This window comes from Megalopta genalis, unplaced genomic scaffold, assembly GCF_051020955.1.
Source record: "Megalopta genalis isolate 19385.01 unplaced genomic scaffold, iyMegGena1_principal scaffold0340, whole genome shotgun sequence".
Classification (NCBI taxonomy): domain Eukaryota; kingdom Metazoa; phylum Arthropoda; class Insecta; order Hymenoptera; family Halictidae; genus Megalopta; species Megalopta genalis.
This window is the reverse complement of record NW_027476409.1, coordinates 88,260-104,384: the sequence shown is the minus strand read 5'-3', so window position 1 is coordinate 104,384 and position 16,125 is coordinate 88,260. Positions and strand designations below refer to the sequence as shown.

Here is a 16,125-nt window from a genome sequence, read left to right as displayed (position 1 = left end):
TTCATGTGTTTCTCTTGAATTTGAAGCGAACTCGTTCGATTCGTATGCAGTTGAAACTAAATCATGTTTATCACAAGTATTTGAAGCTAATCCATTTGTTTCGCATTGATTTGAAGCTAAGTCTACTACTTCGCATTGATTTGAAGCTGAATCATGTGTTTCGCATGGTCTTGAAGCTAACTCGTTTGTTTCGCCTGCATTTGAAGCTATTTCATTTAAACCGCAAGTATTTGAAGGTAAATCATTCGTTTCGCATGGATTTGAAGCTAAGCCTTCCACTTCGCATTGATTTGAAGTAAATATCATATGTTTCTCTTGGACTTGAAGCTAACTCGTTTGAATCGCATGCAGTTGAAGCTAAACCATGTTTATCACAAGTTTCTTAATCCAAACCATTTGTTTCGCACAGATTTGAAGCTAAGCCTCCTACTTCGCATTGATTTGAATTTAAATCATGTGTTTCCCTGGGATTTGAAGCTAACTCGTTCCATTCGCATGCAATTGACTCTAAATCGTGTTTATCAGAAGTATTTGAAGCTAAACCATTTGTTTCACATGGATTTGAAGCCAGGCCTTCTACTTCGCATTGATTTGAAGCTAACTCATGTGCTTCGCATGGATTTGAAGCTAACTCGTCTGTTTCGCCTGCATTTGAAGCTATTTCATTTAAACAGCAGATATTTGAAGGTAAATCATTTGTTTCGCATGGATTTGAAGCTAAGCCTTCTACTTCGCATTGATTTGAAGTTAAGTCATGTGTTTTCCTGGGATTTGAAGCTAACTTGTTTGATTCGCATGCAGTTGACTCTAAATCCCGTTTATCACAAGTATTTGAAGCTAAACCACATGTTTCGCATGGATTTGAAGTTAAGCCTTCTACTTCATATTGATTTGATGCTGGATCATGTGTTTCGCATGGGTTTGATGCTAACTCGTTTTTTTCGCCTGCATTTGAAGCTATTTCATTTAAACCGCACTTATTTGAAGGTAAATCATGTGTTTCCCTCCGATTTCAATATAACTCGTTTGATTCGCATGCAGTTGAAGCTTAATAATGTTTATCACAAGTATTTGAAGCTAAATCATTTGTTTCGCATTGATTTGAAACTAAACCTACTGCTTCGCATTGATTTGAAGTTAAATCATGTGTTTCCCTTGGACTTGAAGCTAACTCGTTTGATTCGCATGCAGTTGAAGCTAAATCATTTCGATCACAAGTATCTGAATCCAAACAATTTGTTTCGCATTGATTTGACGCTAAGCCTACTACTTCGTAATGATTTGAAGTTAAATAGTGTGTTTCTCTGGGATTTGAAGCTAACTCGTTTGATTCGCATGCAGTTGACTCTAAATCGTGTTTATCACAAGTATTTGAAGCTAAACCATTTGTTTCGCATGGATTTGAAGTTAAGCCTTCTACTTCATATTGATTTGATGCTACATCATGAGTTTCGCATGGATTTAATGCTAACTCGTTTTTTTCGCCTGCATTTGAAGCTATTTCATTTAAACCGCAGATATTTGAAGGTGAATCATTTGTTTCGCATGGATTTGAAGCTAAGCCTTCTACTTCGCATTGATTTGAAGTTAATATCATGTGTTTCTCTGGGATTTGAAGCTAACTCGTTCCATTCGCATGCAATTGACTCTAAATCGAGTTTATCACAAGTATTTGAAGCTAAACCATTTGTTTCACATGGAATTGAAGCTAAGCCTTCTACTTGGCATTGATTTGAAGCTAACTCATGTGCTTCGCATGGATTTGAAGCTAACTCGTTTGTTTCGCCTGCATTTGAAGCTATTTCATTTAAACCGCAGGTATTTGAACGTAAATCATTTGTTTCGCATTGATTTGGAGCTAAGCCTACTACTTCGCATTGATTTGAAGTTAAATCATGTGTTTCTCTTGAATTTGCAGCTAACTCGTTTGATTCGCATGCAGTTGAAGCTAAATCATTTTGATCACAAGTATCTGATTCCAAACTATTTGTTTCGCATTGATTTGAAGCTAAGCCTCCTACTTCGCATTGATTTGAAGTTAAATCATGTGTTTCCCTGGGATTTGAAGCTAACTCGTTCCATTCGCATGCAATTGACTCTAAATCGTGTTTATCAGAAGTATTTGAAGCTAAACCATTTGTTTCACATGGATTTGAAGCTAAGCCTTCTACTTCGCATTGATTTGAAGCTAACTCATGTGCTTCGCATGGATTTGAAGCTAACTCGTTTGTTTCGCCTGCATTTGAAGCTATTTCATTTAAACCGCAGGTATTTGAAGGTAATTCATTTGTTTCGCATGGATTTGAAGCTAAGCCTACTACTTCGCATTGATTTGAAGTTAATTCATGTGTTTCTCTTGAATTTGAAGCGAACTCGTTCGATTCGTATGCAGTTGAAACTAAATCATGTTTATCACAAGTATTTGAAGCTAAACCATTTGTTTCGCATTGATTTGAAGCTAAGTCTACTACTTCGCATTCATTTGAAGCTGAATCATGTGTTTCGCATTGTCTTGAAGCTAACTCGTTTGTTTCGCCTGCATTTGAAGCTATTTCATTTAAACCGCAAGTATTTGAAGGTAAATCATTCGTTTCGCATGGATTTGAAGCTAAGCCTTCCACTTCGCATTGATTTGAAGTTAATATCATGTGTTTCTCTTGGACTTGAAGCTAACTCGTTTGAATCGCATGCAGTTGAAGCTAAACCATGTTTATCACAAGTTTCTTAATCCAAACCATTTGTTTCGCACAGATTTGAAGCTAAGCCTCCTACTTCGCATTGGTTTGAAGTTAAATCATGTGTTTCCCTGGGATTTGAAGCTGACTCGTTCCATTCGCATGCAATTGACTCTAAATCGTGTTTATCAGAAGTATTTGAAGCTAAACCATTTGTTTCACATGGATTTGAAGCTAAGCCTTCTACTTCGCATTGATTTGAAGCTAACTCATGTGCTTCGCATGGATTTGAAGCTCTACTCGTTTGTTTCGCCTGCATTTGAATCTATTTCATTTAAACCGCATGTATTTGAAGGTAATTCATTTGTTTCGCATGGATTTGAAGCTAAGCCTTCTACTTCGCATAGATTTAAAGTTAATATCATGTGTTTCGCTTGGATTTGAAGCTATCTCGTTTGAATCGCACGCAGTTGAAGCTAAACCATGTTCATCACAAGTATCTGAATCCAAACTATTTGTTTCGCACCGATTTGAAGCTAAGCCTCCTACTTCGCATTGATTTGAAGTTATATAGTGTGTTTCACTGGGATTTGAAGCTAACTCGTTCCATTCGCATGCAATTGACTCTAAATCGTGTTTATCAGAAGTATTTGAAGCTAAACCATTTGTTTCACATGGATTTGAAGCTGACTCGTTCGTTTCGCATGCAGTTGTAGCTAAATAATGTATATCACAAGTGTTTGTAGCTAAACCATTTGTTTTGCATGGAATTGAAGCTAAGCCTCCTACTTCGCATTCATTTGAAGCTAAACCATTTGTTTCGCATGGATTTGAAGATAAACCTTCTACATCGCATTGATTTGCAGCTAAATCATGTGTTTCGCATGGATTTGAAGCTAACTCGATCGTTTCGCCACCATTTGAAACTATATCACTTATATCGCAAGTATTTGAAGCTAAATCATATGTGCCGCATGGATTTGAAGCTGAACCTACTACATCGCACTGATTTGCAGTTAAATAATGTGTTTCGCATGGATTTGAAACTAAACCTTCTACATCCCATGGATTTGAATCTAAATCATGTGTTTGGCATGGATTTGAAGCTAAACCTTCTACATCGCATTGATTTGAAGCTTAAACGTGTGTTTTACATCGATTTGAAACTAACTCGTTGGTTTCCCCTTCATTTGAATCTATTTCAATTATATCGCAAGTATCTGATGCTAAATCATTTGTTTCGCATGGATTTGAAGCTAAACCTACTACATCGCATTGATTTGAAGCTAAACCTTCTACATCGCATAGATTTGAAGCTTAAACGTGTGTTTTACATCGATTTGAAACTAACTCGTTGGTTTCCCCTTCATTTGAATCTATTTCAATTATATCGCAAGTATCTGATGCTAAATCATTTGTTTCGCATGGATTTAAAGCTAAACCTACTACATCGCATTGATTTGGAGCTAAACCTTCTACATCGCATTGATTTGAAGCTAAACCTTCTACATCGCATTGATTTGAAGCTACATCATGTGTTTCGCATGGATTTGAAGCTAAGCTTTCTACTTTGCATTGATTGGAAACTAAATCACGTGTTTTGCATGGATTTGAAACTGATCCATTTGATTCGCATGGATTTGAAGCTAAGCCTTCTACTTCGCGCAGATTTGAAGCTAGATCATGTGTTTCGCATGGATTTGAAGCTAAGCCTTCTACTTCGCATTGCTTAGATGCTAAATCATGTGTTTCGCATGGATTTAAAGCTAAGCCTTCTACTTCGCATTAATTGGACGTTAAATCACGTGTTTTGCGTGCATGTGAAGCTAAACCTTCTACATCGCATTGATTTGAAGCTAAATCATGTGTTTCGCATGAAGTTGAAGCTACCTCATGTCTCTCACAAGTATTTGAAGATGAACCATTTGAACGCATTGATTTGAACCCGAGCCTTCTACTTCGCACTGATTTGCAGATAAATAATGTGTTTTGCATGGATTTGAAGCTAAACCTTCTACATCCCATGGATTTGAATCTAAATCATGTGTTTGGCATGGATGTGAAGCTTACTCGTCCGTTGCGCATGCAGTTAAATCTAAACAACGTATATCACAAGTATTTGAAGCTAAACCATTTGATTCGCATGGATTTGCAGCTAAGCCTTCTACTCCGTATTAATTGGACGCTAAATCACGTGTTTTGCATGGATTTGAAGCTAAACCTTCTACATCGCATTGATTTTAAGCAAAATCATTTCTCTCGCTTAGATTTCAAGCTAACTCGTTTGTTTTGTCTGCATTTGAGGCTATATCACTTATATCGCAAGTATCTGAAGCTAAATCATTTCTTTAGCTTGGATTTGAAGCTAAACCTTCTACATAGCATTGATTTGAAGCTTAATCATGTGTTTTGCATACATTTGAAGCTAACTCGTTTGTTTCCCCTACATTTGAAGCTATATCAATTTTATCGCAAGTATCTGATGCTACATTATTTGTTTCGCATGGATTTGAAGCTATATCATTTATATCGCAAGTATCTGACGCTAAATCAATTGTGTCGCATGGATTTGAAGCTGAACCTACTACATCACATTGATTTGAAGCTAAATCATGTGTATCGCATGGATTTGAAACTAAACCTTCTACATCGCATTGATTTGAAGCTAAATCATGTGTTTCGCATGGATTTGAAGCTAACTCGTTCGATGCGCATGCAGTTAAGTCTAAATAACGTATATCACAAGTATTTGTAGCTAAACCATTTGTTTCGCATGGATTTGAAGCTACGCCTTCTACTTCGCATTGATTTGAAGCTAAATCATTTGCTTCGCATGGAATTAAAGCTACCTCGTTTGTTCCTCCAGCTTTTGAAGCTATATCACTTATATCGCAAGTATTTGAAGCTAAATCATGTGTGTCGCATGGATTTGAAGCCAAACCTTCTACATCGCACTGATTTGAAGCTAAATCTTGTGTATCGCATGGATTTGAAGCTAAGCCTTCTACTTCGCATTGATTTGAAGCTAAATCGTGTGTTTCGCATGGATTTGAAGCTAACTCGTTCTATGCGCATGCAGTTAAGTCTAAATAACGTATATCACAAGTATTTGTAGCTAAACCATTTGTTTCGCATGGATTTGAAGCTACGCCTTCTACTTCGCATTGATTTGAAGCTACATCATTTGTTTCGCATGGAATTGAAGCTACCTCGTTTGTTCCTCCTGCTTTTGAAGCTATATCACTTATATCGCATGGATTTGACGCTGAATCTACTACATCGCATTAATTTGAAGCTAAATCTTGTGTATCGCATGGATTTTTAGCAAACCATCTACATCGCATTGATTTGAATCTTAATCATGTGTTTCGCATGGATTTGATGCTAACTCGTTTGTTTCGCATGGAGTTGTAGCTAAATAATGTATATCACAAGTATTTGTAGCTAAACCATTTGTTTCGCATGAATTTAAAGCTAAGCCTTCTACTTCGCATTTATTTGAAGCTAACTCATTTGTTTCCCCTGCATTTGAAGCTATATCATTTATATCGCAATTATCTGACGCTAAATCAATTGTGTCGCATGGATTTGAAGCTGAACCTACTACATCGCATTGATTTGAAGCTAAATCATGTGTATCGCATGGATTTGAAACTAAACCTTCTACATCGCATTGATTTGAAGCTAAATCATGTGTTTCGCATGGATTTGAAGCTAACTCGTTTGTTTCGCATGCAGTTGTAGCTAAATAATGTATATCACAAGTATTTGTATCTAAACCATTTGTTTCGCATGGATTTGAAGCTATGCCTTCTACTTCGCATTGATTTGAAGCTAAATCATTTGTTTCGCATGGATTTGAATCTAAGCCTTGTCCTTCGAATTGATTTGAAGCTAAATCATGTGTTTCGTATGGATTTGAAGCTAAACCTTCTACATCGCATTGATTTGAAGCTAAACCTTCTACATTCTATTGATTTGAAGCTAAACCTTCTACCTCTTATTGATTTGAAGCTAAACCTTCTACATCGCATTGATTTGAAGCTAAATCATGTGTTTCGCTTGCCTTTGATGCTAAGCCATCTCTATCGCATCGATTTCAAGCTGAATCATTTCTTTCGCTTGGATTTGAAGCTGAACCTTCTACATAGCATTGATTTGAAGCTTAATCATGTGTATTGCGTAGATTTGAAGCTAACTCGTTTGTTTCCCCTGCATTTGAAGCTATATCACTTATATCGCAAGTATCTGATGCTAAATTATTTCTTTCGCTTAGATTTCAAGCTAACTCGTTTGTTTCGTCTGCATTTGAGGCTATATCACTTATATCGCAAGTATATGAAGCTAGATCATTTGTTTAGCTTGGATTTGAAGCTAAACCTTCTACATAGCATTGATTTGAAGCTTAATCATGTGTTTTGCATAGATTTGAAGATAACTCTTTTGCTTCGCCTGCATTTGAAGATAAATCATGTATATCACATGTATTTGAAGCTAAACCAGTTGATTCTCATGTATTTGATTCTAAGCCTTCTACATCGCATTGATTTGAAGCTAAATCATGTGTTCCGCATGGATTTCAAGATAACTCGTTTGTTTCGTTTGCAGTTCAAGCTAAATCATGTATATCACAAGTATAAGAAGGTAAACCGTTTGTTTCGCATTGATTTGAAGCTAAGGTTTCTACTTCGCATTGATTTGAAGCTAAATCACGTGTTCCGCATTGATTTGAAGCTAACTCTTTTGCTTCGCGTGCATTTGAAAATAAATCATGTATATCACATGTATTTGAAGCTAAACCATTCGATTCGCGTGGATTTGAAGCTAACTCGTTTGTTCCGCATGCAGTTGAAGCTGAATCATGTATATCACAAGTATTTGAAGCTAAACCATTTGTTTCGCATGGATTTGAAGATAAGCCTTCTACTTCGCATTGATTTGAAGCTAACTCGATTGTTTCGCCTGCATTAAGAAGCTATATCACTTAAATTCGCAAGTATTTGAAGCTAAACCATTCGTTTCGCATGGATTTGAAGCTAAGCCTTCTGCTTCGCATGAAATTGAAGCTAAATCATGTGTTTCGCATGGATTTGAAGCTAACTCGATTGTTTCGCATGCAGTTGAAGCTAAATCATGTATATCAGAGGTATTTGAAGCTAAAACAATTGTTTCGCATGGATTTGAAGCTGAGGCTTCTACTTCGCATTGATTTGAAGCTGAATCATGTGTTTCGCTTGATTTTGAAGCTTACACGATGGTTTCTCATGCAGTTGAAGCTAAATCATGTTTATCAGAGGTATTTGAAGCTAAACCATTTGATTAGCGTGGTTTTGAAGCTAAGCATTCTACGTCGCATTTATTTGAAGCTAAATCATGTGTTTCGCATGGATTTGAAGCTAACTCTTGTGCTTCGCCTGCATTTGAAGGTAAATCATGTATATCAGAAGTATTTGAAGCTAAATCATTAGTATCGCATGGATTTGAAGCTGAGCCTTCCACTTCGCATTGATTTGAAGCTAAAAAATGTGTTTTGCATGGATTGGAAGCTAACTCGTTTGTTTCGCCTGCAGTTGAAGCTATATCAATTATATCGCAAGTATCTGAAGCTAAATCACTTGTTTCTCATGGATTCGAAGCTAAGCCTTCTACATCACATTGATTTGAAGCTAAATGATTTGTTTCCCATGGATTTGAAGCTTAATCCTGTGTTTTGCATGGATTTGAAGCTAACTCGTTTGTTCCGCCTGCATATGAAGCTGTTTCATTTATACCGCAAGTATTTGAAGCTAAATCATTCGTTTTGCATGGCTTTGAAGCTAACTCGTTTGTTACGCCTGCATTTGAAGCAATATCACTTATGTCGCAGTTATCTGAAGATAAATCAATTGTTTCACATGTATTTGAAACTAAGCCTTCTACTTCGCATTGATTTGAAGGTAGATCATGTGTATCGCATGGATTTGAAGCTAACTCGTTTGTTTCGCATGAATTTGAAGCTAAATCATGTGTTTCGCATGGATTTGAAGATAACTCGTTTGTTCTGTCTGCAATTGAAGCTATATCACTAATATCGAGAGTATTTGAAGCTAAACCTTCTACATCGCGTTGATTTGAAACCAAATCATGTGTTTCGCTTTGATATGAAGCTAAATCATTTGTTTCGCCCTGATGTGAAGCTAACTCGTTTGTTTTGTCTGCATTTGAAGCTGTTTCAATTATATCGCAAGTTGTTCCGTTGTATGACGGAACCTTTATAAATCAAGAGAGGAAAAATGGTGTCCTCGAGTCAAACATTATTGACCATCTACGTCCGTCCCTGGAAAGCGGAAAATTGCCAGATGTGGATAACCCAGGGACCGAAGGCCCTAGGAAATAGCATATTTTGGACGAAGCAATCGAAATGCCAGAACACCCGTAGTAAACAATTTCGTTGAAAGCCATTTCCGTCTTCTATTCAAGTATTTCTTTTATGACCCACAGTTGGTCACCAAATGTCAATTCTAGCCGTTTTTTACGATATGCATGTTCCACCGAGAAGAGGCATTTTCCGGATCATTGTTTGCTACGGCTTATCCTTGGGACACTCGGGTTACTTCGCGGGCGTCACCCGAGGGCACGAGCACTACCTGCGGGTGACCCTTAGTTTGGGGCGGTCACCTTTCGAATTTTGTACTCCAATCAGTCAGGGCGACCGTTTCCCTCACTCCTCGCAAAAAATGAATAATCCACAAATCCGACTGTCCCAAATTTAGAACACACCCACACCGAACTTACCTCCGAGAAGACACAACACACAACATTCATTCTTCCACCAACCCGAACACGGAATAGTCTACTCTCTAAAAATTATACTCTGTATCGATGTGAATTTGAATGTTCAAATATATTCCAAGTTAAAGAAAAAAAACTCAGCTTAGTATCCCTAGCAACTTGAAAAGTCGTAGGGAACCGCGAATATCAAATACGCGGAAAAACATTGGTCCTTCGAGCCGGATTTAGTGTTTGTGAATTCAACAGACATCGACAACACAACCAACAGATGATCATTCATAGGATCACAACACCACCAGTATCAGGCCGATCCACGCTAGCAACTCTGAAATCCTAGTACACATCCGCCTTCAGAGCCACAAGGAAACAGGAACATCAGCAAAACCCAATCATTCAATTCTTCGCATCACAAAGGTAGGCTCATTCATAGCATCATCGATTCCCATATCGCGTCCCGTTTTCCTACAATGGCTTCCGCAGACATCCAAATCAGCACGTTACGCCGCAAACGTGGTAACATTATCGGTCAAATCACAACACTTACCAGAGTTCTGGACAATTCACAAGATCCAGATCACTGCGATAAACTATTAATAACAGAACATCTCAATGGACTTGTTAAATCATGGAATCGGTTCGATGATATACAATTCGAAATAGAAACGCTAGATTCATCGGAAGAAACGCGACGATCAGAGATCCAATGCGATTATTACGCAGTTGTAGCTCGTGCAAAACGAATTCTTCAACAAGACGAGTCACGGAACAACACGCGCAACAACCTTACTGAGTCAACAGCATCTATCGTATCAGCCCCCATAGCCGTAAAATTACCGGAGATGCGATTACCGACATTCGACGGAACCATTGAAAATTGGTCATCCTTCTACGACCTGTTTTCATCGACGATCGACCGCAACGAAAACCTCACCTTAGTGCAAAAATTGCAATACCTAAGATCAACCCTCACCGGGAAGGCCGCCGCATGCATCAAATCGTTAACAACGACCGATGTGAACTATCCTGCCGCCATTGAAATACTGAAAGAAAAATTCGACTGTCTACGCAAAACCCTTTTACGACATTGTGATGCGATTCGAGAGATTCCGAAGCTCGCAAAAGACACACCCGAAGCAATCGACGATTTACTAGACACCTTGAATCAACATCTACGCGCATTAAACAATCTCGGGGAACCCGTAGCAACTTGGAACACACTTCTTATATCAACAATCCTATCAAAACTCAATTCAGATACAATTTTGCAATGGGAACTCACGTTACCAGACAAGCAAATGCCATCATACACGCACCTCATCAAATTCTTACGAAAACGAGCAAACTGTTCAATAGTTGTCAACGGAACCAATCTAATCTCCAGAACTCGTCACCCCTCAGTAAATACATCTCCTAAAAGTATCCACGCAAACTACTCGAAGACACAGACATTTTTCACCGCCAAACCTGCGCAATGTCCAATCTGCAACGGGTCACACATGGTTCGGGATTGTGAAGTCTTCAATTCAGCTTCCCCCACTACGCGATTAGAAAATGCTACTAAAAATTCATTGTGCCACAATTGTTTACGACCTGGCCACACCACTAACATATGCCGCTCGATTTTCACATGCCGAATTTGCAACCAACGTCACCACACTCTTATACATCAACCAAACGATACGGTGAATCAGAAACCCTCCACCTCCGCAACTACGACCACACACACATCCAAATCAACTACAGCTCCACAAGAAGAAATCACTGAGCCAAACCAACCTTTGTGCAATCGGTGACTATTTCCTCGTGGGATCTCAAGGGACAGGGACACTCACAACATTTTTATTGTAGACTCCCAATCAAACGACCTTTTGGTTACGGCAATCATCCACGCTATCAGTAAGACACATAAACCAGTGACATGCCGGGCTTTAATCGACACCTGCTCGACCACAAATTTCATGACACAAGATCTTGCAAAGAAACTCTCCTTACCTCTAAAACATTGTTCTATTCCGGTCGGCGCGCTCGATACTCTCACTACTGTAGCGAAACACATCGTCAAGGCCACCATCCGTTCCAGAATCAAGAACTATCAACGAACTCTCACCTTTTTAGTCGTGCCCAACATTGCAACCGCAATTCCAGGCGATACAATTGATCGCGCTACCCTAAACATCCCAAGAAACATCGAACTCGCAGATCCTACGTTCCACCGCCCGGCACCAATCGACATGCTGTTAGGGGCCGGCACGGCATTATCCATTTTAAGTGTAGGTCAGATCAATCTTTCACAACCCGATGACCCAGACCTATATCTCCAGAAAACAATGTTGGGTTGGGTAATCGGGGGGAGCGCACCCACATTCAAACCAATAAGAAGTGCTTCATGCCACACACACACATCACTCCAATTCGATCTCACACGTTTTTGGGAAATTGAAGACGGTCCACAAATACCTCATTTCTCAGAAGCAGAAACAGCATGTGAGGAATATTTCAAAAACACGATCACACGAAACGCGGAAGGAAGATACGTCGTATCACTTCCATTCAACAACGACAAACCAAAACTCGGAGAATCGAAGTCAGCAGCCTATAAACGATTTCTATCCTTAGAAAGAAGGTTAAAACGAGATCCGGAGTTAAACAATCAGTATAAAGCTATTTTTAAGGAATATCTGGATCTTGGCCACATGTCCGAGATCCCTGATCCCAACGAAGGCTATTACCTTGCACACCACGGGGTACTCAAGATGTCCAGCCAAACCACCAAGCTCCGCATCGTTTTCGACGGATCAGCTGCCTCAAGCACGGGTCTATCACTCAACGACGTACTACATACTGGCCCCAAAATCCAAGATGATTTATTGTATATTCTTCTGAGATTCCGCACACATCAATACGTTGTCACTGGTGACATCGAAAAGATGTACCGACAATTTTTAATACGTCCAGAAGATAGGAAATTTCAACAAGTACTCTGGCGAGACCATAACGACAACATTAAGACGTTCCAACTGAACACCGTCACGTTCGGACTATCAGCAGCGCCCTATTTGGCCATACGATGCTTAACCCAATTAGCGGACGATGAACATCACCGGTTTCCCCAGGCGTCCAAAGTTTTAAAACAAGATTTCTATGTAGACGATCTGATAACTGGAACCCCCACGATCCAAGAAGCCATCTCATTGCGCAAGGAATTAACATCATTACTCAACACAGCAGGGTTACACATCAGGCAATGGGCATCCAACGACAAACGTTTACTCGAAGATCTATCCGACGAAAACATAAATCAACAATTACATTTAGGCGAATCATCAATCGTCAAAACTTTAGGGATAGTCTGGAATTCGGCAGATGACTCCATCACCTACACTGTTAGACCCATTCTCCACACACCCCGCGCCAGCAAACGCTTTATTAGTTCAGAAATTGCAAAAATTTATGACCCTCTAGGCCTATTAGGACCAGTCATCATTACGGCAAAACTAATCTTTCAGGAGCTCTGGACTTTAAGAATCGATTGGGACGAATCCTTACCCATGGCAATACACAATAAATGGAGTCAATATTACTCTCAATTACCTCTGCTCAACCAGGCAAGATTCCGGCGAAAAACCATCATTCAATCTGCATCCAACATTGAACTACATGGGTTCTGCGATGCTAGCGAAAGAGCCTACGGGGCCTGCGTGTATATTCGATCTCAGAACAATCACGGGGAGACAATCGTGGAACTTCTAGTCGCAAAATCCAGAGTCGCACCTTTAAAGAGCAAATCCATTCCGCGACTCGAATTATGTGGGTCGGTGTTGCTAGCATCGCTCATGACCACCGTGAAGAAGGCACTAGACCTGCAGATCGAACACACAGTATATTGGACAGATTCCACGATAGTTTTACATTGGTTGAGATCCTCACCACACACCTTAAAAACCTTCGTCGCTAACAGAGTGTCTGAAATTCAATCAACTACAACCATCACAGATTGGCGCCACGTCAGTTCTACAGACAACCCTGCAGATTTGTTGTCGCGGGGTCAAACAATTAAAGACTTTTTACAATCATCCGTTTGGCAGAACGGTCCATCTTGGCTCCAACAAGAGCACTCGCACTGGCCTACTTGGGAAACAGTTCTACACATTAACGATCCGGAGCGAAAAATCGCAATTTGCATGGCAACAATTCCTGTCACAAAAGACGCGAAAATCCTCGAACGGTATTCATCATGGACAAAATTAGTGCGAGTCATTGCACTCTGTCGGCGATGGAGGCCGGGTCGAATCATTAAGGGAAGCCTGACTGTTTCTGAACTATCCCAATCAAGGGTTACCATCCTCAGAATGCTCCAGGAAATATATTTCAAAACAGAAATACTGGCGCTTCGTCGTCAATCGGATCCCTATCTACACGGAAAACTGGCCAAATTGAATCCATTTCTCGATCAAGACGGACTTCTGAGAGTGGGAGGACGTCTCAAAAACTCAACTCTGACCTACTCGCAAAAACATCCAATTCTCCTTCCAAAATCACATATCACCACCTGCATCATAATGAATGAACACAAGAATCTTCTACATGCGGGAGCACAAACCACGTTATATTCACTAAGACGAACGTACTGGCCAATAGACGGTAGAAGTCTGGTATGGAGAACCATTCATGGATGTGTACGTTGCCGGCGAGCAAGTCCTCCATCCGTGGAATATATTATGGGTAATCTACCAATAGCACGAGTGACAGAATCGCGTCCATTCACAAACGTAGGAATCGACTACTGCGGACCTTTTTTTATCAAAGAAAAACAACACCGCAACCGCGGTCGAGTCAAGGTTTATGTGGCAGTCTTTGTTTGTCTCGCAATAAAAGCGATTCATCTTGAACTAGTCAGTGACCTAACCAGCGAAGCATTCATTGGAGCATTACGTCGATTCATCGCAAGAAGGGGATTTTGTGTGAACTTATATTCAGATAACGGTACAAATTTCAAGGGAGCCAATAATGAACTACGAGAACTCCGAGAACTCTTACGATCAGACGACCATCTCAAAAAAATCAATACCTTCCTCATTGAACGAGCCATCAATTGGCATTTTATTCCTCCACAAGCTCCACATTTTGGAGGCTTATGGGAAGCTGCGGTAAAGTCTTTTAAATATCATCTAAAACGCGTCGTAGGCCCGGAGTTACTCACATTTGAAGGGCTTAATACACTGATTATCGATGTCGAAGCTATCCTCAACTCTCGACCCCTCACTCCACTTTCTTCAGATCCCTCCGAGCTCCTCGCACTCACTCCAGGTCATTTTCTCATCGGTGATGCACTCACGAGCTTGCGCGATCGCGATCTACAAGGAACCCCTGCAAATCGATTATCAGCATGGCAGCGTGTTCAACAATTGAAACAACATTTCTGGAAGCGCTGGCATCGTGAATATCTGAATCAATTGGCAAATCGCAATAAATGGACCAGGGGTCAACATTCCATCATCGAAGGTGCAATCGTTCTGCTCAGAGAAGACAACGTACCCTCAATGCACTGGCCTCTCGGACGAATCATTAAAACTCACCCAGGCTCCGACGGCATTGTTCGCGTAGCTACTGTCAGGATAGCCTCAAACGTGTTCGACCGGAGCGTGAAAAAACTTGTACCGTTATTGTGTCACTCGGAGGATCGACCACGAGAGAACAACTTAACCATGGTAGGACATGAAATATGTGAATAGGAAAAAGGTTTCACTATTGTTAATCTTATAGGTCATAAGGCAAAACTTCTATTCCATACCAAGCGTCGCCAACATTGTAATGTAGCATTTTAAGTTCCCAATCATATATATCTTAATATTAGCCAAGTAAATTCAGACATACAAACATAAACAACCACTCACCATCAAACACACCTGTCAACTCGATCTTGATCAGTACCCTCTCAACGGGGGGAGAATGTTCCGTTGTATGACGGCACCTTTATAAATCAAGCGAGGAAAAATGGTGTCCTCGAGTCAAACATTATTGACCATCTACGTCCGTCCTTGGGAAGCGGAAAATTGCCAGATGTGGATAACCCAGGGACCTAAGGCCCTAGGAAATAGCATATTTTGGACGAAGCAATCGAAATGCCAGAACACCCGTAGTAAACAATTTCGTTGAAAGCCATTTCCGTCTTCTATTCAAGTATTTCTTTTATGACCCACAGTTGGTCACCAAATATCAATTCTAGCCGTTTTTTACGATATGCATGTTCCACCGAGAAGAGGCATTTTCCGGATCATTGTTTGCTACGGCTTATCCTTGGGACACTCGGGTTACTTCGCGGGCGTCACCCGAGGGCACGAGCACTACCTGCGGGTGACCCTTAGTTTGGGGCGGTCACCTTTCGAATTTTGTACTCCAATCAGTCAGGGCGACCGTTTCCCTCACTCCTCGCAAAAAATGAATAATCCACAAATCCGACTGTCCCAAATTTAGAACACACCCACACCGAACTTACCTCCGAGAAGACACAACACACAACATTCATTCTTCCACCAACCCGAACACAGAATAGTCTACTCTCTAAAAATTATACTCTGTATCGATGTGAAGTTGAATGTTCAAATATATTCCAAGTTAAAGAAAAAAACTCAGCTTAGTATCCCTAGCAACTTGAAAAGTTGTAGGGAACCGCGAATAT

The 16,125-nt window shown here is 40.1% G+C and overlaps 1 protein-coding gene across 1 annotated transcript; it reads left to right on the top strand.

The window, feature by feature from the left end:
- The first annotated feature begins 9,913 nt into the window (after positions 1 to 9,913).
- LOC143263129 (uncharacterized) lies at positions 9,914 to 15,178 on the top strand. The gene is made up of 2 exons (XM_076528334.1): positions 9,914 to 10,862; positions 11,295 to 15,178. Exons 1-2 carry the CDS (start codon positions 9,914 to 9,916, stop codon positions 15,176 to 15,178), a joined length of 4,833 nt encoding a protein of 1,610 aa, XP_076384449.1.
- Positions 15,179 to 16,125: the final 947 nt, after the last annotated feature.

Bases quoted from the DNA above. Each gene is read 5' to 3' on its own strand.
- LOC143263129 (XM_076528334.1), top strand. From the start codon at position 9,914: ATGGCTTCCGCAGACATCCAAATCAGCACGTTACGCCGCAAACGTGGT. The intron at 10,863-11,294 runs GTATCCACGCAA...TTTTTATTGTAG, and splicing joins AGTAAATACATCTCCTAAAA to ACTCCCAATCAAACGACCTT.